Source organism: Haemorhous mexicanus, chromosome 31 (assembly GCF_027477595.1).
Source record: "Haemorhous mexicanus isolate bHaeMex1 chromosome 31, bHaeMex1.pri, whole genome shotgun sequence".
Taxonomy (NCBI): domain Eukaryota; kingdom Metazoa; phylum Chordata; class Aves; order Passeriformes; family Fringillidae; genus Haemorhous; species Haemorhous mexicanus.
This window is the reverse complement of record NC_082371.1, coordinates 1,932,179-1,955,261: the sequence shown is the minus strand read 5'-3', so window position 1 is coordinate 1,955,261 and position 23,083 is coordinate 1,932,179. Positions and strand designations below refer to the sequence as shown.

At 52.9% G+C, this 23,083-nt stretch overlaps 1 protein-coding gene and 1 long non-coding RNA gene across 4 annotated transcripts; one reads left to right on the top strand and one right to left on the bottom strand.

Moving 5' to 3' along the window:
* Positions 1-14: 14 nt before the first annotated feature.
* On the bottom strand, positions 15-22,240 carry DAP3 (death associated protein 3). 2 transcript variants are annotated; one of them, XM_059870829.1, is made up of 14 exons: positions 22,172-22,240; positions 21,242-21,304; positions 20,714-20,759; positions 13,724-13,831; positions 9,727-9,828; positions 8,327-8,435; positions 6,836-6,928; positions 5,650-5,780; positions 5,410-5,490; positions 3,809-3,967; positions 2,154-2,213; positions 1,071-1,160; positions 252-369; positions 15-125 (listed from the first exon to the last, which is right to left on the bottom strand). In XM_059870829.1, exons 3-14 carry the CDS (start codon positions 20,753-20,755, stop codon positions 40-42), a joined length of 1,179 nt encoding a protein of 392 aa, XP_059726812.1. In that variant the 5' UTR covers positions 20,756-20,759; positions 21,242-21,304; positions 22,172-22,240; the 3' UTR covers positions 15-39. The 2 variants fall into 2 exon arrangements, with proteins under 2 accessions (XP_059726812.1, XP_059726813.1); XM_059870830.1 differs by lacking the exon at positions 22,172-22,240 and adding an exon at positions 21,964-22,094.
* Positions 123-3,757, top strand: LOC132340077 (uncharacterized). 2 transcript variants are annotated; one of them, XR_009489808.1, is made up of 3 exons: positions 123-282; positions 657-946; positions 3,426-3,757. It is a non-coding gene; the product is annotated as an uncharacterized LOC132340077 (long non-coding RNA). The 2 variants fall into 2 exon arrangements; XR_009489807.1 differs by lacking the exon at positions 657-946.
* Positions 22,241-23,083: the final 843 nt, after the last annotated feature.

Sequence of the window (23,083 nt, the reverse complement as noted above, 5' to 3'; positions counted from 1 at the left end):
CACGGACACGGACACCGGGGGAACGGAGCCTTTATTGCGCTATAGGGGTCCCGCCAGCCGGTCCAGCTGCCGCGGGTTGGAGCCGCTGAGGAACCGCAGCTCCGCCTTGCCGTCCTCCGTGCGCGCTGCAAGAGAGAAACAGAGAAACAGAGCTGGAGGGGCTGGGAGCGGGATGGAGGGAGGGAACGGCACCGCAGGGCGGGCACAGCCCCCGGCCGAGCCCCGGGTTTCCCCCCTCTCCCAGCACTGACCTTTCTCGTGCTGCAGCCACCGGCGCTCCAGGTAGTAGCCGTAGCAGCTCTCGAACTCCCTCGGGCTGTAGTTGGGGACCGGGATGGGCACAAAGGGGTCCAAGGCATCGAAGCCCTCCTGGGAAGGGAGGTCAGGCAGGGTCAGTGGTCGGGGCTGGGTGGGGACACGGCCCAGAGGCCTTGGGAGCTCAGTCATGGAATTATGGAATATCCAGAGTTGGAAGGAACCCGCAAGGATCACCCAGTCCAACTCCTGGCCCTGAGACACCCCAGAGATCCCATCCTGTGCCTGGGAGTGGTGTCCAAGAGCTCCTGGAGCTCTGGCTGTGCCCATTCCCTGTTAGTGCCCAGCACCCTCTGGAAGAGCCTTTTTCTGCCATCCAGCCCAACCCTCCCCTGCCACAGCTCCAGGCATTCCCTTGGGACCTGTCCTGGCCACAGAAATCAGAGCTGCCCCTCCCGAGGAGCTGCAGATCCCTGAGATCCTTTCAGGCTCCTCTTTCCCAGCTGGACAGAACTGCCCTCAGATGCCCTCCAGACCCTCCTGGGGACACCCTCCAGCAGCTGCAGAGCTTTCAGAGACTGTGATGCCCAAACTGCCCCAGGGCAGGGACAGTCCCTGCCCTGTCCCTGTGCCTGGCACACCCCAGGACACTTTTGGCTCCCCTGGCGCTCAGGACACTGCTGACCCCAAGGTGTGTGTGACCCACAGAGAGCCTGGGCAGTGTCCCCTTGAACAAAACCAGGTCACCAACCAATTGTTTTGTTTGTTTCCCAATGTGAAGAGAGGAAAAAACTCCAAAAGAGGCCTTGACTCACCTTTCCCAGCAGCTCCTGGGGAGTGTAGGCTGAGCTGGGTTTGAAGAGCGAGCCAGTCTGGCTGAGGGTGGTCACAATGGCACCTCCAGTCTGGAAGGCAGATCAGAAATAAAAATCCTGTCAGCTGCAAACCCAGTGCTGGTTGAGGATCAGCCCCTGGGGCATTTTTTATTGCAGGATGGAGCTGCTGGAGCAAGTGCAGAGGAGGGTTCCATGATGGAGCCCCTCTGGAGCCAGGCTGGGAAAGCTGGGGGTGCTCACCTGGAGGGGAGCAGGCTCCAGGGAGAGCTCAGAGCCCCTGGCAGGGCCTAAAGGGGCTCCAGGAGAGCTGGAGAGGGACTGGGGACAAGGCCTGGAGGGACAGGAGAAGGGGGATGGATGGGATATTGGGCAGGAATTGTTCCCTGGCAAAGGTGCCCAGAGCAGCTGGGGCTGCCCCTGGATCCCTGGCAGTGCCCAAGGCCAGGCTGGAGCCACCTGGGCTCATGGAAGGTGTCCCTGCCATGGCAGGGGTGGCCCTGAGTGGGCTTTAAGATCCCAACCTGGGATCTGGATTCTTCAGAAATTCTGCAAGATTCATTTTTTAAAATGCTCCAATCACACCAATCCTGGCTGCTCCACGTGAGCACAGGGAAAATAAATACACAGCTCATGTTCCCAGGGCTGGCATTAAAACTTTTCTTACCTCCAAGGGGTTTTCTATGCCAACAAGTGAAATACTTTAAATCGGACTTTCCTGTACCCCTTTAAACCTGCAGCTACTGGTTCTAGCTCTGAGCATCCAGGGGATTGAAAAAGCAGCAGGAGGAGCTGACCTGCTACAGCAGAATGTTCAGAAACCAGAAGTTCTGATTAGCCCAAGGAACTCATAACCCAGACTGTCCCCAGGGCTGTCAGACCCCTCCAGCTCGGGGTGCTCCAGCAGAGCAACCAGGAAATGCTGCTGCAGATTCCAGCTGTGCTCATTCTCCCCAGGGGGTGTCAGACACTGCTGCTGTGCCCTCAGCACCGCTGGACTCGTGGGTTTGGCCTTGTGGCAGATGTAATTGCTGGGATTCCACTGCTGGCAGAGGCAGAACTCACCCAGTCGTTGGTCAGCATCTTGCGCAGGTTGTGCACGAGCGTCAGCTCCCCTGGAGAAACCTGGAGGGGATGGTCTGCATCACTATTTCACTGCCAGCAGCTTCTCTCTGAGACACAAACTCCCTCCCCTCCCTCCAGCCAGGCTGGCAGGATCACTTCTATCCTCCAGGATCATTTCTATCCTCCAGGATCACTTATATCCTCCAGGACCATTTCTATCCTCCAGGATCATTTCTATCCTCCAGGATCATTTCTATCCTCCGGGATCACTTCTATCCTCCAGGATCATTTCTATCCTCCTAGATCATTTCTATTCTTCAGGATCACTTATATCCTCCAGGATCACTTCTATCCTACAGGATCACTTCTATCCTACAGGATCACTTCTATCCTCCAGGATCACTTCTATCCTCCAGGATCACTTCTATCCTCCAGGATCACTTCTATCCTCCAGGATCACTTCTATCCTCCAGGATCATTTCTATCCTCCAGGATCACTTCTATCCTCCAGGATCATTTCTATCTTCCAGGATCATTTCTATCCCCCAGGCACGTTTTTTCCTTTGCTTTCCCTTCACCCTGCAGCATCGAGCCTGAGTCATGCACTGAGCAACAGCCAGGCCCTGCCCCTCCAACACCCACCTGCACTTCTGCCTCGGGGAGAGACAGCAAAAGCTCAGGAAAAACTGTCTAAAGAGCAATATGAACCTTTCAGGCCCCCCCAAGGCCTGAAAGTTTTCAGGGATTGCCACAGAAATCAACTGAGACAGCCTCGCTGCTCCTCCCTGCAGCAGGAATCAGGGCTGTCCCCAGGGCAGAGCTGGGGACAAAAAGAAATCATTTTTATTTATGTTATTTATATATATTTATATTTTATAATTTTTATATGTTTGTAGTCCTGCAATTCTTTGGTGTCTAACTCCAAACTCCATATACACTGCTAGCTGCAGCTTTCCCACTTTGGGCAGACACAACAATTGCTCTCCAGCCTGGCAGTCAGGGACACCTCACTGCCTCAGGCCCTGAGAAATGTAAACTAAAGTGAGTTGGGGGGAGCAAATTTGGGGTAAATGACTTCATTACCTGAAGCTGTAACTGGGAGATTAACCCCCAACATGCAGATGGACCAAATTTATAAAAGTGTGAAAACCTGTGATGTGTTGTCCATTTTGTGTGCAGCCCCTGGGGGCTTTGTCTGCCCAAAATGGACCTGGAGGACTTCAATAAAGAACTGCTTTTACTCTCTTAATTTTGTCTGGCCTCTGTTTTTAGGCAGCCTCAAAAGGCACCTGTGGAAGAGGTTGTGCAGTGATTTCTGTGAGCCAGAGAAAAGTTTGAGGAGAGGATCCTTGTTCACCCCTGAAAGAATTATCTACCAAGGCTGTTGACACAGAAACCAAGAAAGAAAGAAGGAGAAATAAGAGAAACCTAAAGAATTTTCTACCAAGGCTGTTGACACAGAAACCAAGAAAGAAGGAGAAATAAGAGAAGCTAAGAGCACTTTGTCTTTCCTGACCAACGAGTAAAGTATAAACTTCTGAGTTCTGTTAGAATGCACAAAAAGCATGCATGCTAGAATAAAACCAGGTCTGAAGCCTTCTGAAGAGTGTTTCTTGTCACTGTGAGCATCTCAGCCCCCCAGGCACCATCCTCACAGGGCTCTTGTCCTCCTTGCTCAGCGTGCTGCGGCCCCAGAGCGCGTTGACGCCGTCCACGGCCACCAGGAGCCGGAAGGAGCCGCGCTGGCTCTGCTGCTTCAGCTCCCTCAGCAGCACCCCCACGGCATCGCTGGCACTCCTGGCACGGGCCAGACCCTGCAGGGGGCACAGGGAACACAGCTCAGCCCGCTGCTGGCTTGGGCACAGATTCAGCTGGGAGGGTGTTCTGTGTGCCCTCTTTAGAGGTCGGGCAGTGATCTGATATTAATTATTAAATTAACACTGTTTAACACTGTTAAAACCAGGTGGGGCAGTTATCAGCTGTTAATTAAAATTAACACTGTTTAACACTGTTAAAACCAGGTGGGGCAGTTATCAGCTGTTAATTAAAATTAACACTGTTTAACACTGTTAAAACCAGTTGGGGCAGTTCTCTGCTGTTCACTGGGCAGTTTTCTTTATCTCTTGCACAACCAATCCTCCCTCCAGGACCTATCTGCTGTTAATGGGCCATTAATTACTAATTATCTTCTGTTCATGGCCAGGGAGTGCCCCTGCAGGGCTGATCAAATTCCATCATCCCCTGGGGAGATGCACCACCCAGGGAAGGAGCCTGGATTCCTACCTGGGTACAATCTGAGGTTTCAAGCATTCCTACCTGGATACAATCTGAGGTTTCAAGCATTCCTACCTGGACACAATCTGAGGTTTGGGACACCACAGCAGCCTTTGCCCACTGCATTCCCAGAGGAGCAGCTTTCTCCTGCCCTGCATTCCCAGAGGGAGAGCAGACCCATCTCCAGCAGCCCTGGAGCTCCAGAGGGAAACTCCCCCCTTGTGCAGGATCCCTGCTCCAGCAGAACCACAGCTGGCACTGCAGGAGGGCTGAGCCCTCCTGGGATGGGACTGTGCCACCACCCTGAGACCCCTGGGATGGGACTGTGCCACCACCCTGAGCCCCCCTGGGATGGGACTGTGCCACCACCCTGAGCCCCCCTGGGATGGGACTGTGCCACCACCCTGAGCCCCCCTGGGACGGGACTGTGCCACCACCCTGACACAAAGGGGGGCAGGGCATGCTCTGACTCTGTCAGTGGTTTTTTCTCTTCTTTTGTACTATTCCATTTGTATTTTCATTTTTCCTAATAAAGAACTGTTATTCCTGCTCCCATAGCTTTCCCTGAACACCCCTTAATTTCAAAATGATAACAATTCAGAGGGAGGGGATTTACATTTTCCATTTCAGGGGAGGCTCCTGCCTTCCTCAGCACACACCTGGCTGTTCAAACCAAGACAGTTTCTTGCTAGGGGGTGACTTTTGGGCAGCCCTCCAGGGGAAGACAAACTGACACTCACCAACCTCTCCCAAAGCAGTCTGAGCATCACAACATGGGAATTTCAAATTCTAACTTGGTTTTCTATCCAAATCCTCTGTACAATGTTTGTTACAGATCCACCACATCATCTCTGGTTGACAGGGAGACACCTTCTGTTTCCCAGGACCCAGATCTCCCAGATCTTTAGGAGCAATCTGCCCCACAGACACAGATCCTCTGGCACAAGGTGAGACCACACCAGCAGCAGTGCTTGCTCCTTACCTGCTCCACCACTTCCCTCAAAGGTCTGCCCTCCTCTGTGCTCTCTCTTCTGCCCCAAATGTATTTTTTTTGTGTTTTTATCTGTGGGAAGAAAACTCTGATGAGACTGGGGATGATAGGAGGCAAAGCAAGAATCTGGGAGAAGCATCCCCCACCAGCCAGCCCCACAGAGGGATCTAAAGAGCTTTTCCTACAGCAGCTGAAAACCAGCACAGGGCAGGGGGGTTTGCAGCCACAAACCTCTTCCAGGAAACGTTCATTGGAGGTTTTGAAGTTCTTGAGCCACACAGAGGCCTGCAGAGGCTGATCCAGCCTGTCTTTGTTGTAGGAAGACTGAAAGAGCTCCTTGCAGTTCTTCACCCAGAGATGAGCTGTCAGCAAAATAAAACTTGAATTTTTTGGGGTTTTATACCCAGAATAATGGTAGGAGGTGGGCATGGTGGGGGAGTTTGGGTTGCTTGTCCTTATTCTGCAGCTCTGGTCAGGAAAGTCACAGAATCATGGGATGGTTTGGGTTGGGAGGGACCTTAAAGATCAACCAGTGCCACCCCCTGCCATGGCAGGGACACCTTCCCCTGTCCCAGGCTGCTCCAAGCCCCATCCAACCTGGCCCTGGGCACTGCCAGGGATCCAGGGGCAGCCACAGCTGCTCAGGGCCTCCCCACCCTCACAGGGAGGAACTTCCCAAGATCCCATCCACCATTCCCCCTTGTCCTGTCCCTCCAGTCCCTTGTAAACATCCTCTCTCATTTTTCTTGCAGTCCCATTAGGTCCTGAAAGGTGACAGTTAGATAAACCCAGAGCCTTTTCTTCTCCAGGCTGAACAATCCCAATTTCTTCTCCAGGCTGAACAATCCCAACTCTTTCCTACAGCAGAGCTGCTCCCCTGATCCCTCTGACCACCTCGGTGCCTCCTCTGGATTCATTTCCACAGGGTCATGTCTTTGGGACCCCAGAGGTGGAAGCAGCTCCATCCTTCCTGGAGAACTGTCCTTCAGGATCAGAGGAGGCCACACACACCCCAAACAATCCCTTCCCATGCTCGTTAACAGTGGAGAAAACCAAACTGGCCCAAAGGATGTGTGAGCAGGTGAAAATAACTAATTATGCTTTACTTTATTTGGGGGTTTTTGTGTTTTATGTTTTGTTTTTTATGAGCCTTTTCCACTATGGAAAAACAAGGGTAGGTAGTGGTGGGATATCCTACAGCTCCCAAACAATTCCTTCCATGCTTGTTAGCAATGGAGAAAACCAAACTGGCTCACAGGATGTGTGAGCAGGTGAAAATAACTAATTATGCTCTACTTTGTTTGGGGTTTTGTGATTTATGAGCCTTTTCCACTATGGAAAAACAAGGGTAGGTTGTGGTGGGATATCCTACAGCTCCTTTTGGTGTTTGCTGTGGTAACAGCCCTGGTTTTCTCACCATCTGGGACGTGCAGCACCAGCCAGCCCTGCCTGGAGCAGTAGTGAACCACGTGGCACAGGGTCATGGTCTTCCCTGTTCCTCTCTCCCCATCTCCAAGCTGTCAAGGAAAGTCTCTGGAAAACCACTTCAGCTTGTGCTTGACTGGGGTTCCTCCAGAAGGGCAAAAAGGGAGCCCAGAGCTCGTCAAGGCAAGGGTGGCATTTCCCCAGCAGACCCAGAAGTTCCTTCTCCCTGTGCCCCACCCCGCTGAGCAGAGCTGAGGAGCCCCTGCCCCGTGTGCTGACCCTGCCTGAAGGTCTGGGCCTGGAGTTAGAATAAAAACATCCGAGCTCCGAGTTCCCTGAAGTGCCCGGAGCCCCTGCACTGAGCACAGAGCACAAGGATGGATAAAAAGCATGAATGGCAGAATAAAACCAGCTTTGAAGCCTTCTGAACATGGAGAGTTGCTTGGCCTTGTCTGTGTCTCAACTACAGCACAGCCACTGAAAATATTTCTGAAATTCATTTAGAAAATATTTCTGAAATTCATTCAGAAAATATTTCTGAAATTCCTTTAGAAAATATTTCTGAAATTCATTTAGAAAATATTTCTGAAATTCATTCAGAAAATATTTCTGAAATTCCTTTAGAAAATATTTCTGAAATTAATTTAGAAAATATTTCTGTAATTCATTCAGAAAATATTTCTGTAATTCATATAGAAAATATTTCTGTAATTCATTTAGAAAATATTTCTGTAATTCATTTAGAAAATATTTCTGAAATTCATTCAGAAAATTTTTCTGTAATTCCTTTAGAAAATATTTCTGAAATTCATTCAGAAAATATTTCTGTAATTCATTCAGAAAATATTTCTGTAATTCATTCAGAAAATACTTCTGTAATTCATTTAGAAAATATTTCAGTAATTCCTTTAGAAAATATTTCTGAAATTCATCTAGAAAATATTTCTGAAATTTGTGACATTGTTCACAGGGTCTCAGGATGAGGGAAGAGATGAGAAAGTTGACTCCATGTTCAGAAGGCTTGGTTTATGATTTTATGATATTTGTTATATTAAAACTATACTAACAGGATAGAAGAAAGGATTTCATCAGAAGGCTGGCTAAGAATAGAAAAGGAATAAATAACAAAGGTTTGTCTCTGAGACAGTCTGGACAGCTGGACTGGGATTGGCCATTAATGAGAAACAACCAGATGAGACCAATCCCAGATCCCCCTGTTGCATCCCACAGCAGCAGATGAGAATTGTTTGCATTTTGTTCCTGAGGCCTCTCAGCAACTCAGGAGGCAAAAATCCTAAGGAAAGGATTTTTCATAGAACGTGTCAGTGACAGTAATTCATTTTGTGCTCGGATGTTACAGGTGAAAATCACAGGAATGAAAGTCTCCACCTCCTGGAGACTAGAGCAGCTCAGGCCCACAACCACCCTCTCCCTGCACGAATTCCTTGTGTTTCTCTTCATTCCACCTCCAGCTGAAGGATACAGATCACGTATCTGACAGCAGGGTGGGCAAAGTTGGAGCCCTTCAGGCAGGCCAGGATCTCCAGCGCCGGCCTCCGCACCATCACGCGCGCCTCGTTGAAGGTCTGGATCTGGGAAAGGACCCCTGTGACCAAACTGGCCGAGCACAGCTGACCCCAGCCCTGCTCCCAACCCGCCTGGAGGCTCCCAGCACCCCCAGCTGGGGTTTCTCCAGGTCAGGACTGAAGGCACCTGGGATGGTATTTTTGTTATTTCTGATCTATGTTACTGCCTCACAGCCTGAGTGAGTTGTGCAGTTTCAGGAGTTCTGCAGTTTCATTAGAAGGCACAAAATGGCTAACTAGCTCTTGTTACAAGGTCTTTTAAGACTAAACTATCCAATTAAGAACTGACCCCTAGATTATTTCCTTTTTAACCCAGTAACTGGTCCCTCCAAGCCCACAATGCAGATTTTCTGCCCAATTACAAAACATCACCCAAACCCCTGAAGAAGAAGGAAGAAGGTACAGAAGAACATCCTGTCTCTGCTCTAAAACTTCCATCTTGCTTCATATTTATTTCTATATTCTAAAACCCCAAACTTTAGGTTTCCTACTTTGTGATATTACATACTTCTAACCAACCACACACCTGTAATCTCAGTATTATTAATCAAATTTTGAAGACTTCTCCACAGCCTCAGGTCAAATGCAGTGTTCTCTTGTGGGTCTGTGCCAATTAAGAACTGACACCTGGATTATTTCCCTTTTAACCCAGTAACTGGTCCCTCCAAGCCCACAATGCAGATTTTCTGTCCAATTACTAAACATCACCCAAAATCATGAAGGAAGAAGGTAAAGAACAACTTTGCTCTAAAACTTCCATCTTGCTTCATATTTATTTCTATACTCTAAAACCCCAAACTTTTCTGTAATTTCTGTAATTCATCTAGAAAATATTTTTGGAATTCATTTAGAAATTATTTCTGGAATTCATTTAGAAAACAGTTCTGGAATTCATTTAGAAAACAGTTCTGGAATTCATTTGGAAAATATTTCTGTGATTCATTTTGTGCTTGGACGTTACAGATGAAAACCACTGCAATGAAAGCTGCCTACCCTCAAACTCTTCTGCTGCAGCTCTGGGTGGTTGACTCATCTCTTTTAGATGTTGAAAACAACACCACAGGGCAAGGAACTCTGCTCTCTCTCATGCCATCAGGAAAACATCCAGTCCCCAGTGGATCTGGTTCTTCCCACTCAGAGTCATGCCATGGTTTGGCTGGGTGGGACCTTCGAGTCCATCCCACCCATGGGCAGGGACACCTCCCACGAGCCCAGGGTGCTCCAAACCCCCTCCAGCCTGGCCTTGGGCACTGCCAGGGGTGCAGGGCAGCTGCTCTGGGCAGCCTGAGTGCAATACCTGCTGCTGGAAACGATGGGGCAGCCCGTGGGGGAACACAGCCCTCAGCTCCTCCAGGGGGATGCTGTACAGACGGCCCTCGTGCTGCTCCGAGTGCCTGGCCTGCAGGAGAAAAGGGCAGCTGGCACCTGGGAGAGGGGAATTGGCATCTGGGAGAGGGCAGCTGGCATCTGGGAGAGGGGAATTGGCATCTGGGAGAGGGGAATTGGCATCTGGGAAAGGGCAGCTGGCATCTGGGAGAGGGCAGCTGGCACCTGGGAGAGGGCAGCTGGCATCTGGGAAAGGGCAGCTGGCATCTGGGAGAGGGCAGCTGGCATCTGGGAGAGGGCAATTGGCATCTGGGAGAGGGCAGCTGGCATCTGGGAGAGGGCAGCTGGCATCTGGGAAAGGGCAATGGGGACTCTGAAAGAGAAAAGGGCAGCTGGCATCTGGGAAAGGGCAGTTGGCATCTGGGAGAGGGCAGCTGGCATCTGGGAAAGGGCAGTTGGCATCTGGGAGAGGGCAGCTGGCATCTGGGAGAGGGCAGCTGGCATCTGGGAAAGGGCAGCTGGCATCTGGGAGAGGGCAGCTGGCATCTGGGAAAGGGCAGTTGGCATCTGGGAGAGGGCAGCTGGCATCTGGGAGAGGGCAGTTGGCATCTGGGAGAGGGCAGCTGGCATCTGGGAGAGGGCAGCTGGCATCTGGGAGAGGGCAGTTGGCATCTGGGAAAGGGCAGCTGGCACCTGGGAAAGGGCAATTGGCATCTGGGAAAGGGCAGCTGGCATCTGGGAAAAGGGAATTGGCATCCTGGAAGAGAAAAGGGCAATTGGCATCTGGAAAAGGGCAACTGGCACCTGGGAAAGGGGAATTGGCATCTGGGAGAGGGCAGCTGGCATCTGGGAAAGGGCAGCTGGCATCCTGGAAAGGGCAGTTGGCATCTGGGAAAGGGGCAATTGGGACCCTGGGAAGGGCAATTGGCACCCTGGAAGGGAAAAGGGCAGCTGGCACCTGGTGGTGCCTCTGCCCTGGACACAGGGGGCCTGGGAGGGTGGGCCAGCGAGGCCATGCTCAGCCTCAGGCAATATTCTCTCACTGGGGGCAGAGCAAGGGGAGGAGTAACCAAAAAGGAATAAAGCAGGAGTTGAGGGGTGAGGACACTGCTGGCAGGTGCCTGGCATCTCCAGGAGAGAGAAAGGAGATCCCACCTGGCAGCAAGCAGTGAAGGGATTCCCTGAGCCTGTGTCCAAACTGTGGTGCTCTGGGGGCACCACGGATTGACCTCCCCCACACCTTGAGAGAGGTGTGGCACCCTCTGAGCTCCCTGCTGCTGTCACATTCCCTTCCCCCTGTGACAAAATGACATTTTCAGCCTTGGGCTGCTGCCTCCCAGCAGTGATTCCCATTTGGTTACTGGGGCTGGAGGTTTAAAATCCCTTAATTTCTTTTCTAGGGTGATAATTTCCAGTCCCTTGTGGTGACCTCAGTGATCAGGGCTGTTCCACTGGACTTGAATGCTGCTGCATTTATTCCTGGTGTTCACCCTGCAGGTCTCATAATGACAGTGAGAAGCTGTTGTCACTGGCATCTGAGAATTTAATGCCTGGTTTTTCTCTTAAGCATTCTCTTTTCCTGCCAAAGCACTTATTTCCTCTTGCTCAAGTCATGCTTTTTTGTGTCTTCTCTAATCAGGACAGTAAACAGACTCTCTGCAGCCCTCCCTGGGTGATTTTTAGCAGTTTTGTGTTAATCTTTGGAGCTTAGATCTTGTCATGCTCTGCTTTCTGCATTTTTTTTCCCATGGATTTAAAGTAAAACCATCCTCCTCTTTATTCCTGTTGTATATAAAAGCTGCCATGCACAACAACAAATACAACAATTTCCTCGTTTTCTTTATTTTAGGTGCCAGCATTTTTGTGTGCAGGTTTCTTCTGCCTGCCTGGCCAGGAATATTTGGCTTTTCCCAGTTTTTGATGGCCTCATCATGGAGCACTGCTGGAAGCTCTGGTGCATATCCATGAATTTTCTGCTCCCAGGATTCCTGTTAAGTCTCCCTTCCCTTCTTCAGGACAGATTTGTAGCTTTTCAGCACAAAATACATCTCTGCTCTCACTATCTGCACCTTCCACCCCTCCCTGGGACACACAGGACAGGCCAGGGTGTCCTGGACTCTGTGCTTGACCTCGGCACAGCTGCAGGATTTGAGGAATTCCTGATTCCAGGAATGATTTCTAGGAAGTTTGGGAACTTCAGCAAAGGGCTGGGCTGCTGGAGCTGCCAAACTGGGGGGGGGTCACTGGTCAGGAAATCCTCACAACAGGGGGGAAATGTTAAACCCCCTGTTTAAATGTTCAAAAGGAGCTGGCACCTGAGGAGAAGGGTGAAAAACTTCTTTTTCCCCAAGCTTGTTTCACACTGTGGCTTCTCCTGCACGTGCTGCACACAGCACCTGAGGTTCTCCACAAGAGAAGGACTCCAGAGCCCATTTTCCATCCTCAGCTTCATCCCTGACTTGCTGCATGACTTTGGGCAAATTCCTGCACTCTCCGACATAAGGTGGGTCATTTATCCTCACCTTTAGTCACCTGGAGCTTTGCTGATGGCAGGGCAACACAAAATCAGCTGAAAAATGTGGGGTTGAGTGGCTCTGTCAGCCCCATTTCGATGGGATTGTGCAGGAGCTGGGGTGGCCCAGGCAGGCTGAGCTGGCCAAAGCTCAGGCACAAGTCAGGATGCCAGAGCTGGTTGCCTGGCAACCCAAAAGCAGGCCCAGGACAGTGGGGACAATGGTGGCCATCTGGTGGCTGTGCAGTCCTGGGAGACACCGCGGGGTCACGTGGCAGAGCATCCTGCTGCCGTTTCCATAGAGACCCCGGAGGGATCCCAGAGGCTCCAATTCCACAGCAGCAGAAAGCACCTCAAAGGCTCATCCTGTTCATTCCCTGCCCTTCGTTTTGTGCTCCAGACAGACAGACAGACAGACAGACGGTGTGGGGCTGGAGCTGGGATGCTGCAGAGCTGGGCTGAGCTCATCTGGGTGTGGCTGTTATCCCCCTCACAGCCAGCTCAGCTTTGCCAGGGAAGAAGAAGGCTGGAGTTGAAACTGACGGTGTCTGAAGGGAGGCTCAGCCCTGGCCCAGCTCCTGCAGCCTCAGGAGGGAGCAAGGCCTGTCCCAGGAGCTCTCAGGCTCCACCCTGGGCAGGATGGCCCTAGGGGCAGCAGGGGACACTGGTGACAGGGCAGGATGGCCCTGGGGGCAGCAGGGGACACTGGTGACAGGGCAGGATGGCCCTAGGGGCAGCAGGGGACACTGGTGGCCCTGATGGCCCTGGGGGCAGCCAGGGGACAGTGGTGGCAGGGCAGGGTGGCCCTGGTGGCAGCCAGGGGACAGTGGTGGCCCTGGTGACAGCCAGGGGACAGTGGTGGCAGGGCGGCCCTGGGGGCAGCAGGGGACAGTGGTGGCCCTGGTGGCAGCCAGGGGACAGTGGTGGCCCTGGTGGCAGCCAGGGGACAGTGATGGCAGGGCAGGATGGCCCTGGTGGCAGCAGGGGGACACTGGTGGCAGGGCAGGATGGCCCTGGTGGCAGCAGGGGGACACTGGTGGCAGGGCAGGGTGGCCCTGGTGGCAGCCAGGGGACAGTGGTGACAGGGCAGGGTGGCCCTGGTGGCACCCAGGGGACAGTGGTGGCAGGGCAGGATGGCCCTGGTGGCAGCCAGGAGACAGTGGTGACAGGGCAGGGTGGCCCAGGTGGCACCCAGGGGACAGTGGTGGCCATGGTGGCAGCAGGGGACAGTGGTGACAGGGCAGGGTGGCCCTGGTGGCAGCAGGGGACACTGGTGACAGGGCAGGATGGCCCTGGTGGCAGCCAGGGGACAGTGGTGGCAGGGCACGATGGCCCTGGTGGCAGCCAGGGGACACTGGTGACAGGGCAGGGTGGCCCTGGTGGCAGCCAGGGGACACTGGTGACAGGGCAGGGTGGCCCTGGTGGCAGCCAGGGGACACTGGTGGCCGTCACTCACCGGGTCGCTCTCGCTGGTGTGGAAAATCGCTCGGGGTTTCTCTGCTGGGACATCCTGGCTGGACACAGAGCCCAGGCCAGCCCTGGGCAGGGCACGGCCACGGTCAGGCTGAGGGGACAGCAAGGTGGGAAAGAGACTAAAATGAATATTTTATGTGTTTGTTAGAAAGTTAGGAATTTTTTATTTATTTTTAAAGTAATTTTCTGTATTAATGTTCTTAAGTAGTGTGTTAAATAAATTTTTAGGTTATAACACAATGTTAAAATAGAAACTAGGCAGTGTAAAACATTTTTTTAAAGAGAGGAATGAGGAACCCCACTGAGATGGCAGCCACAGGACACCTGAATCTTTCAGAGAAAATGAATTTATTGCTCCGTTTCAGAAGAAATGAACTTCCTGCCTTCAGGATTCAGAGGAAGGAGCTGACACTGCCCAGACAGAATCCTGTGTTGGAATGGAATTGATGCATCATGCATGAGGTGTATGAATATGCAACAGGCTGTTGCTGTTAAGGGTTAATCCTCTGTTCATGTGGGTCCTTTTTGGGGTTATTTTGCCCAGAAAAGGGTACCCAGACTGTAACTCTTAGTTTTTATTGCCTCGTACCTAATTGTCCAAACTTTTATTACTCTAATTTTGTTACTATTTTTATAACCATTTTATTACTATGAAACTTTTAAAATGTTAAAAACAAGTAGAAATCTAAACTATGCTATGTAAGATACTTTTTTAAAGAGAAAAATAAAGTACACCAAAATAACAGCCACAAAACACTTAAATCTTTAAAAAAAAAAAATTATTGTTCCATTATTAGAAAAAACTTCTTCCTACCTTGTTTAGCCCTAAAGACACTGTCAAGGTTAAGAAGAAGAAGTTAACACTGACCAAACAAAATCCTTTGTTTAAATGAATTTATACAGCATGGATGAATATGCAACAAACTATTACTTTTAAAAGTTAATCCTGTGTTAACTGTGTCCTTTTTCAGGCTTATTTTACCCAGAAAAAGGTGCATGAACTGTCTGTAACTCTTTGTTTTTATTGTCTCATGTTATCCTAACCCTAATTGTCCCAATTCTTATTCCTCTAATTTTGTTACTATTTTTATAACCACTTTATTACTATGAAATGTTTAAATTTTAACAACGAGTGATTGGTGCTTCTCCCGAAGGCAAAGAGACAACAAAGCAGTCAGCAGCCAAGGGCAGCTGGTGGAAAGCAGCCCAGGGAGTCTGTTCTGAGCACTCTGTGATCCCAACCAGGCACGGGCAACCCCGGCCTGAACCCTGACTGCAATCAGGATGAAAACTCATCATTAGCATGGAAATTCAGCAGGGAAAACCCACAGGCTGTAGAACCAGATTTCACACTGAGATACCTGCACTGAAACCATCCCCACTCAGGGAGCCTGTAAAACCAGAGTTTTACCCAAAACACAGAATTGAGGGGTTTTTTACCCAATTTACACACAATTCCTTAAAAGATCCCCAAAATCCCTGAAGGTGCAGCCATTAAGGGAAGGGCCCACACTGAGGAGTGGCAGCACCCTGAAAATTCAGGCTGGGAGCAATCCATAATCACCTCAGTTAGCCAGGGATTAGTGCAGCTCTGCCCACTGATTGATATTTATAATTGCACTGATTTCCCTGCACCCAGACGTGGCTGAGGATCCAAACCAGCCAGCCCAGCTGATGAATTCATTTTTCCCCAGACAGGTTGCTGAAGCCTGCCTGCAAAGCCCAGCCAAAACAGGCAAGGAAGCCAGCAGCAGTGTCACAGACACGTTCTATGACAAATCCTTTCCTCAGGATTTTTCCCTCCTGAGAAGCTGAGAGGCCTCAAGAACAAAATGCAAACAATGCTCAGCAGGATGTGGAATCTCTGGGACACAAGCTCCTCATGAGCTCTCTGAATACAAGTCCAGTCCGCTGGCCTTGCAGCAAACATTAAATTTCTATTTTTTTTCCATCAGCACAGCACATCCCAAATGTAAATTACTCCTGCAATGACATTATTTCACAGCCTTAGCACCACAGCTCTTTGCCAAAAACCCCCTGGAACCTCGTGGTGCTTTGTGTGGGAAATGGATTTCCAGAAAATTCTTAAAACTTGACAGAAGGTTCACATATCTCAAAGTTTACATACAAATACAGGCTAAGGAATGCTGATTTAGAAACGTTATGGAACAGGATAGACACCGTTGAGAGAGAAACTAAACCAGAAATAAGTTTTAAAAGATGGCTTTGCAAATAAGACTAAATACTTTGGAGAAATAGAACTATGAAAAATGCATTGTATTAAGACTCACGAGGGGTAATTTTAGATTATTAGTTTTAAACTCTTTACAACACAGTGTAGTTAAAGTTGATAAACTAAAAACTACTTATAGTGCACTGTAATTAGGGTGTAAATTAAACTGCAAGCTTTGGACACTTTGGAAGTTTGCCACTGCAGGCTGTGGGTGTGGAAGCAGCTCCCAGGCACCTGGAGAGGGAATTACACCTGCCTGAGGTGCTACAAAGGCAACCCAGGCAGTGAGTAGGGCCCTGAGATACAGACTTGCACTTCACCAAAAACTGTTTCCATTTACAAAATCCACATTTCAAACTGGCCACAGATGGGTCAGGACACCCCTGCTGCAGAACTCTACACCCTGAGTTTAGATATATATATATATATTTTATACCCTGAGTTTAGAGCACCAAGGTGCTCGGTCCCTCCTCCTGAACAAACGCTCAGCAGCCATCCCTGGGCTCTGGAACTCCAGTAACATCCACAGAGCCCTGCACAGCCACCCCCAGCCCATTCCTGGGCTCTGGAACTCCAGGAACATCCACAGAGCTCTGCACAGCCACCCCCAGCCCATCCCTGGGCTCTGGAACACCAGGAACATCCACAGAGCTCTGCACAGCCACCCCCAGCCCATTCCTGAGCTCTGGAACTCCAGGAACATCCACAGAGCTCTGCACAGCCACCCCAGCCCATCCCTGGGCTCTGGAACTCCAGGAACATCCACAGAGCCCTGCACAGCCACCCCCAGCACATCCCTGGGCTTTGGAACACCAGGAACATCCACAGAGCCCTGCCCAGCTCATCCCTGGGCTCTGGAACTCCAGGAACATCCACAGAGCCCTGCCCAGCTCATTCCTGAGCTCTGGAACTCCAGGAACATCCACAGAGCTCTGCACAGCCACCCCAGCCCATCCCTGGGCTCTGGAACTCCAGGAACATCCACAGAGCCCTGCACAGCCACCCCCAGCCCATCCCTGGGCTTTGGAACACCAGGAACATCCACAGAGCTCTGCACAGCCACCCCCAGCACATCCCTGGGCTTTGGAACACCACGAACATCCACAGAGCTCTGCACAGCCACCCCCAGCCCATCCCTGGGCTCTGGAACTCCAGGAACATCCACAGAGCCCTGCACAGCCACCCCCAGCCCATCCCTGGGCTCTGGAACTCCAGGAACATCCACAGAGCTCTGCACAGCCACCCCCAGCCCATTCCTGAGCTCTGGAACTCCAGGAACATCCACAGAGCTCTGCACAGCCACCCCAGCCCATCCCTGGGCTCTGGAACTCCAGGAACATCCACAGAGCCCTGCACAGCCACCCCCAGCACATCCCTGGGCTTTGGAACACCAGGAACATCCACAGAGCCCTGCCCAGCTCATCCCTGGGCTCTGGAACTCCAGGAACATCCACAGAGCCCTGCCCAGCTCATTCCTGAGCTCTGGAACTCCAGGAACATCCACAGAGCTCTGCACAGCCACCCCAGCCCATCCCTGGGCTCTGGAACTCCAGGAACATCCACAGAGCCCTGCACAGCCACCCCCAGCCCATCCCTGGGCTTTGGAACACCAGGAACATCCACAGAGCTCTGCACAGCCACCCCCAGCCCATCCCTGGGCTCTGGAACTCCAGGAACATCCACAGAGCCCTGCACAGCCACCCCCAGCCCATCCCTGGGCTCTGGAACTCCAGGAACATCCACAGAGCTCTGCACAGCCACCCCCAGCCCATTCCTGAGCTCTGGAACTCCAGGAACATCCACAGAGCTCTGCACAGCCACCCCAGCCCATCCCTGGGCTCTGGAACTCCAGGAACATCCACAGAGCCCTGCACAGCCACCCCCAGCACATCCCTGGGCTTTGGAACACCAGGAACATCCACAGAGCCCTGCCCAGCTCATCCCTGGGCTCTGGAACTCCAGGAACATCCACAGAGCCCTGCCCAGCTCATTCCTGAGCTCTGGAACTCCAGGAACATCCACAGAGCTCTGCACAGCCACCCCAGCCCATCCCTGGGCTCTGGAACTCCAGGAACATCCACAGAGCCCTGCACAGCCACCCCCAGCCCATCCCTGGGCTTTGGAACACCAGGAACATCCACAGAGCTCTGCACAGCCACCCCCAGCACATCCCTGGGCTTTGGAACACCACGAACATCCACAGAGCTCTGCACAGCCACCCCCAGCCCATCCCTGGGCTCTGGAACTCCAGGAACATCCACAGAGCCCTGCACAGCCACCCCCAGCCCATCCCTGGGCTCTGGAACTCCAGGAACATCCACAGAGCTCTGCACAGCCACCCCCAGCCCATTCCTGAGCTCTGGAACTCCAGGAACATCCACAGAGCTCTGCACAGCCACCCCAGCCCATCCCTGGGCTCTGGAACTCCAGGAACATCCACAGAGCCCTGCACAGCCACCCCCAGCACATCCCTGGGCTTTGGAACACCAGGAACATCCACAGAGCCCTGCCCAGCTCATCCCTGGGCTCTGGAACTCCAGGAACATCCACAGAGCCCTGCCCAGCTCATTCCTGAGCTCTGGAACTCCAGGAACATCCACAGAGCTCTGCACAGCCACCCCAGCCCATCCCTGGGCTCTGGAACTCCAGGAACATCCACAGAGCCCTGCACAGCCACCCCCAGCCCATCCCTGGGCTTTGGAACACCAGGAACATCCACAGAGCTCTGCACAGCCACCCCCAGCACATCCCTGGGCTTTGGAACACCACGAACATCCACAGAGCTCTGCACAGCCACCCCCAGCCCATCCCTGGGCTCTGGAACTCCAGGAACATCCACAGAGCCCTGCACAGCCACCCCCAGCCCATCCCTGGGCTCTGGAACTCCAGGAACATCCACAGAGCCCTGCACAGCCACCCCCAGCTCATCCCTGGGCTCTGGAACCAGGAACATCCACATAACTCTGCACAGCCACCCCCAGCCCATCCCTGGGCTCTGGAACTCCAGGAACATCCACAGAGCTCCCGGTGCAGCCCCCCCCAGCCCACCCCATCCCCACGGCCGCTCCAGTGCCGTGTCCCCGGAGCGGGGAGCGGATTTGGGGCTGAGTTTCCATCTGCCAAAGGACGGGAGCCGCCTCTCCGCGATCCCTGAAATGGCAGCGAAGTCATCACGTGGTGCCCGAGATGAACCGGGAGTGCCGAGCCGGGAGGTGGAGCTGTTCCCGCACCTTCCCGGGATCCCGGGCCGCTCCCGCACGATCCAGGGTCCCCGGGCTGGGGAATACCGAGCTGTTCCCGCTTGTCCCACGGAGCCCGGGCTGTTCCTGCATGATCCAAGGATCCGAGCTGCTCCCGCATCCCCCAGGGATCCCGGTTTGTTCCCGATGTCTCCCGGATCCCGAGCTCAGGAATGCCGAGCTGGTCCCACTCGTCCCATGGATCCCGGGCTAGTCCTGCATCTTCCAGGGATCCCGGGCTGGTCCCGCATGTTCCACAGATCTCAGGCTGTTCCTGATGTCCCATGGAGCCCGGGCTGTTCCCGCATCTTCCACAGATCCTGGGCTGGGGAATCCTGGGCTGTTCCCGCATGTTCCACAGATCCCGGGCCGTTCCCGAAATCCCACAAATCCCGAGCTGTTCCTGCATGATCCAGGGATCCCAGGCTCTGGGAATGCCGGGCTGGTCCCCCATGTTCGAGATCCCGGGCTGTTCCCGATGTCCCAGGGATCCCTGGGGATCCCGGGCTGTTCCCGATGTCCCAGGGATCCCTGGGGATCCCGGGCTGTTCCCGATGTCCCAGGGATCTCTGGGAATGCCGGGCTGTTCCCGATGTCCCAGGGATCCCCGGGGATCCCGGGCTGTTCCCCATGTCCCAGGGATCCCCGGGGATGCCGGGCTGTTCCCGATGTCCCAGGGATCCCCGGGGATGCCGGGCTGTTCCCGATGTCCCAGGGATCCCCGGGGATGCCGGGCTGTTCCCGATGTCCCAGGGATCCCGGGCTGTTCCCGATGTCCCAGGGATCCCCGGGGATGCCGGGCTGTTCCCACAGCCTGCCCAGGAAGGGAAGCAGTGCACAGCCAGAGCTGCACCACGTGGCTGCGCTGGAGGGGAGAAGCTGGAAAAGGCAGCAGACCACACAGCTGGAACTCTTTTCCATCAGGAAGCCACTCCAGACCTGCTCCATGAGCTCCTGCTGCTGTTTAGGGCTTAAGGAGGCTCTTGGATGGCACAGAGTGTGTCACCACACCCACCCGAAGCACCAAGCCATGTTTGGCTCAGAAAATGAAAATAAAATAAAAGATTCTTCTCCCAGAGAGTGCTGGGCACAGCCCCAAGGCTGCCAGGGCTCCAGGGGCATTTGGAGCTCCCAGCACAGGGGGGGATTGCTGTCATGATCCTTCCAGCTCGGGCTATGCCATAATTCTGTGAATTTTGGCAAAACTCTTCCCAGCAGCACCTGTGCAAGGCTGGTGGGCTGTTCCTCTGGCCATCCCAGCCGTGCAGAGCAAGTGGAATAATCCCTGTTCCTGAGAAACACGGGAATGGAAGGGGCAGGATTTCAGAACCCTGACTCCAGCCAGGCTCCCTCTCCCCACAGGGAAATGTGGGAATGCTGGATCTGCCCTTTCCTCAGCCCACAAGGGCAGTTCACTCATTTTTTATGGCTGAAAATTGTCACCCCAGGCCACAGGAAAGTCAAAATATTGGAAACAGCACCAGGCTCCTGCAGGACTCACCTTCAGAGAATGGCACACGAGTCCTTTCAGGCTTCTCAGCATTTTCCTGCAGGAACAGAAATGGCCATTTTATTTTTTTTTTGTTATGCCTGATTATTTTATGCTGAGAGAGAACTTTGTGTTGAAAGACCTTCATGACAAAGCACAGAAATAAGTGAGAGCAAGTGTCAGAGCTCTGCAGGGACTCAGACTGGTGGTCAGCACCACTTGCTTAGAAAAACTATTAATAAAATATAATAATAATAGTTATAACAATAATAATAATATTAATAGTAATAGTAATAATAATAATAACAATAGTAATAGTCCCATGCCATTAAAATAGAAATTGGTTTTACATGAAAATATTTAATTTAAAAAAAATGTTAAAATTAAATTTTAACATATTAATGGAAAATAAAATCTTAAATTTTTTAAAATCCCCTTTATCAGGGGCTTTTTCCCAGAACCTCCCAAGGAGAAAATGCTGATATTGCCTAGCAAGGATGCTTTGGGAGTTCTTGTGTGCAATAAGGGAGAATGAATTACCTGAATTCCTCAGGAGGAGCTGCTGCCTCAGTGGAATTGGTGAGCAAAACAAAGCTGGTTCACCTGCACAGAAGAGCATTTGCTGTTACTGCAGGGAGCAGGAAAACAACCCCACAGGGCAAGGTGTGAACACCCCAAATTAGAGTTCTCATTCCTTCAGCTCAATAAATAAATAAATAAATGCGGGAAAACAACCCCCGGCCCTGCTATTTCAGGAGTCAAGAGGGATTTTTGGATATTTTACATCCTCTGCTGGAGCACAGCAAGGAGAAATCCTGCACATCCCATTGATTTCACATCAGCTTTAGCTGCAAAGAAAGCAGGGACGGGAAATCTTTCCCAGACACAGCCAGGACAATTAAGGAGTCACAAAGCCTGAATTCTGTTCGTGCTTTTAAATTTCCTGCCGATTTATTTTTTTTTAATTTGCTGCTGACTCCTTTTAATTTTTTTAAATTTGCTGCTGACTCCTTTTAAAAGCCGGGGTTAATTTTGAGCATTCTGACAGAATCCCCGAACGACCAGCGCAGCTTTGGGGCTCAGTCCCGGGGGAAGGGGACGGAACCCGCGGCCCTGAGCGCACCGGGGCCAGGCTAGAACAGCCCCGGTGCACCGGGAGAGCACCGGGAGCACTACGCGTGGATTTCTGTGGGTTTACCACCAGACCCTAGGCATTTACAGCGGCCAGAACGCCCTGTTTGTCCCAAGTAAACAAAACCAACCCGCGGTCGGCGCGCACCGAGCGCGGCCCGGTGCCCGCCGGTGCCCCCCACGTGCCGCCCGCCGGGCTCCGTTCCCCATTCCCGGTCACACCGGGGGCCGGAGCGGCTCGGCCGTTCTGGGGCGGCCCCGGGGGGAGCGGGAGGGCGCGGCCGTGCCCCTGAGGGAGTCGCGGTGTGACCGAAGGGCCCGCGGTGCCCCCGCACTCACCGGGGCCGCTCCCGCCGCGAGGACGGCGCCGCTACGGGAAGCGCTGAGGGACAAAAGAGGCGTGGTTATGAGGGGGCGTGATCTCATGGGCGTGGCCGTGGGCGTGGTCTCTATGGCGGGGCTTCTGTGGGAGCGGTGTTAATTTGTTTCATTGATTTCGTCCTTCGGGTTTGTGGGCAGGTTTGCAGAAATGTACAAATAAAATCAGAGCGCCGGGATGGGTCGGGTTGGGAGGGAGAGCTGTGGGGCACATCTGGGGGAACATCTGGGGGCACCGCCCTGTGCAGGCAAGGCCACCCCAGGGCACAGGTGGGCACAGGTGTGCAGGGCCATCCCAGGACACAGGTGGGCCCAGGTGCCTCTGGGGTCCCCAGCAGGGCCATCCCAGGGCACAGGTGGGCCCAGGTGTGCAGGGCCATCCCAGGGCACAGGTGGGCACAGGTGGCTCTGGGATCCCCAGCAGGGCCATCCCAGGGCACAGGTGGGCCCAGGTGGCTCTGGGGTCCCCAGGTGTGCAGGGCCATCCCAGGGCACAGGTGGGCCCAGGTGGCTCTGGGACCCCCAGGCAGGGAGGCTCCACAGCCTCTCTGGGCTCTGCTCAGGGCTGGCACTGCCCAGGGCAGCAGTTCTGCCTCCTGGGCAGGGGCAGCTCCTGGGCTCAGGCCCTGCCCGTGGCTCTGGGGCCATGGCTGGGCCTGGAGCAGAGCCTGGGGCTGCCCTGACCTCTGCACACTGGGACAGACAGACTGGGACAGACTGGGACAGACACAGGGACAGACTGGGACAGACACACTGGGACACTCATGGACAGACAGGGTTACCCAGGGATATCTGGGGACACCCAGAGACACCCAGGGACACCTGGGGACAGCCAGGGCTGACCCCTCTCCCTGGGGCTCCTCTCCAGGCTGA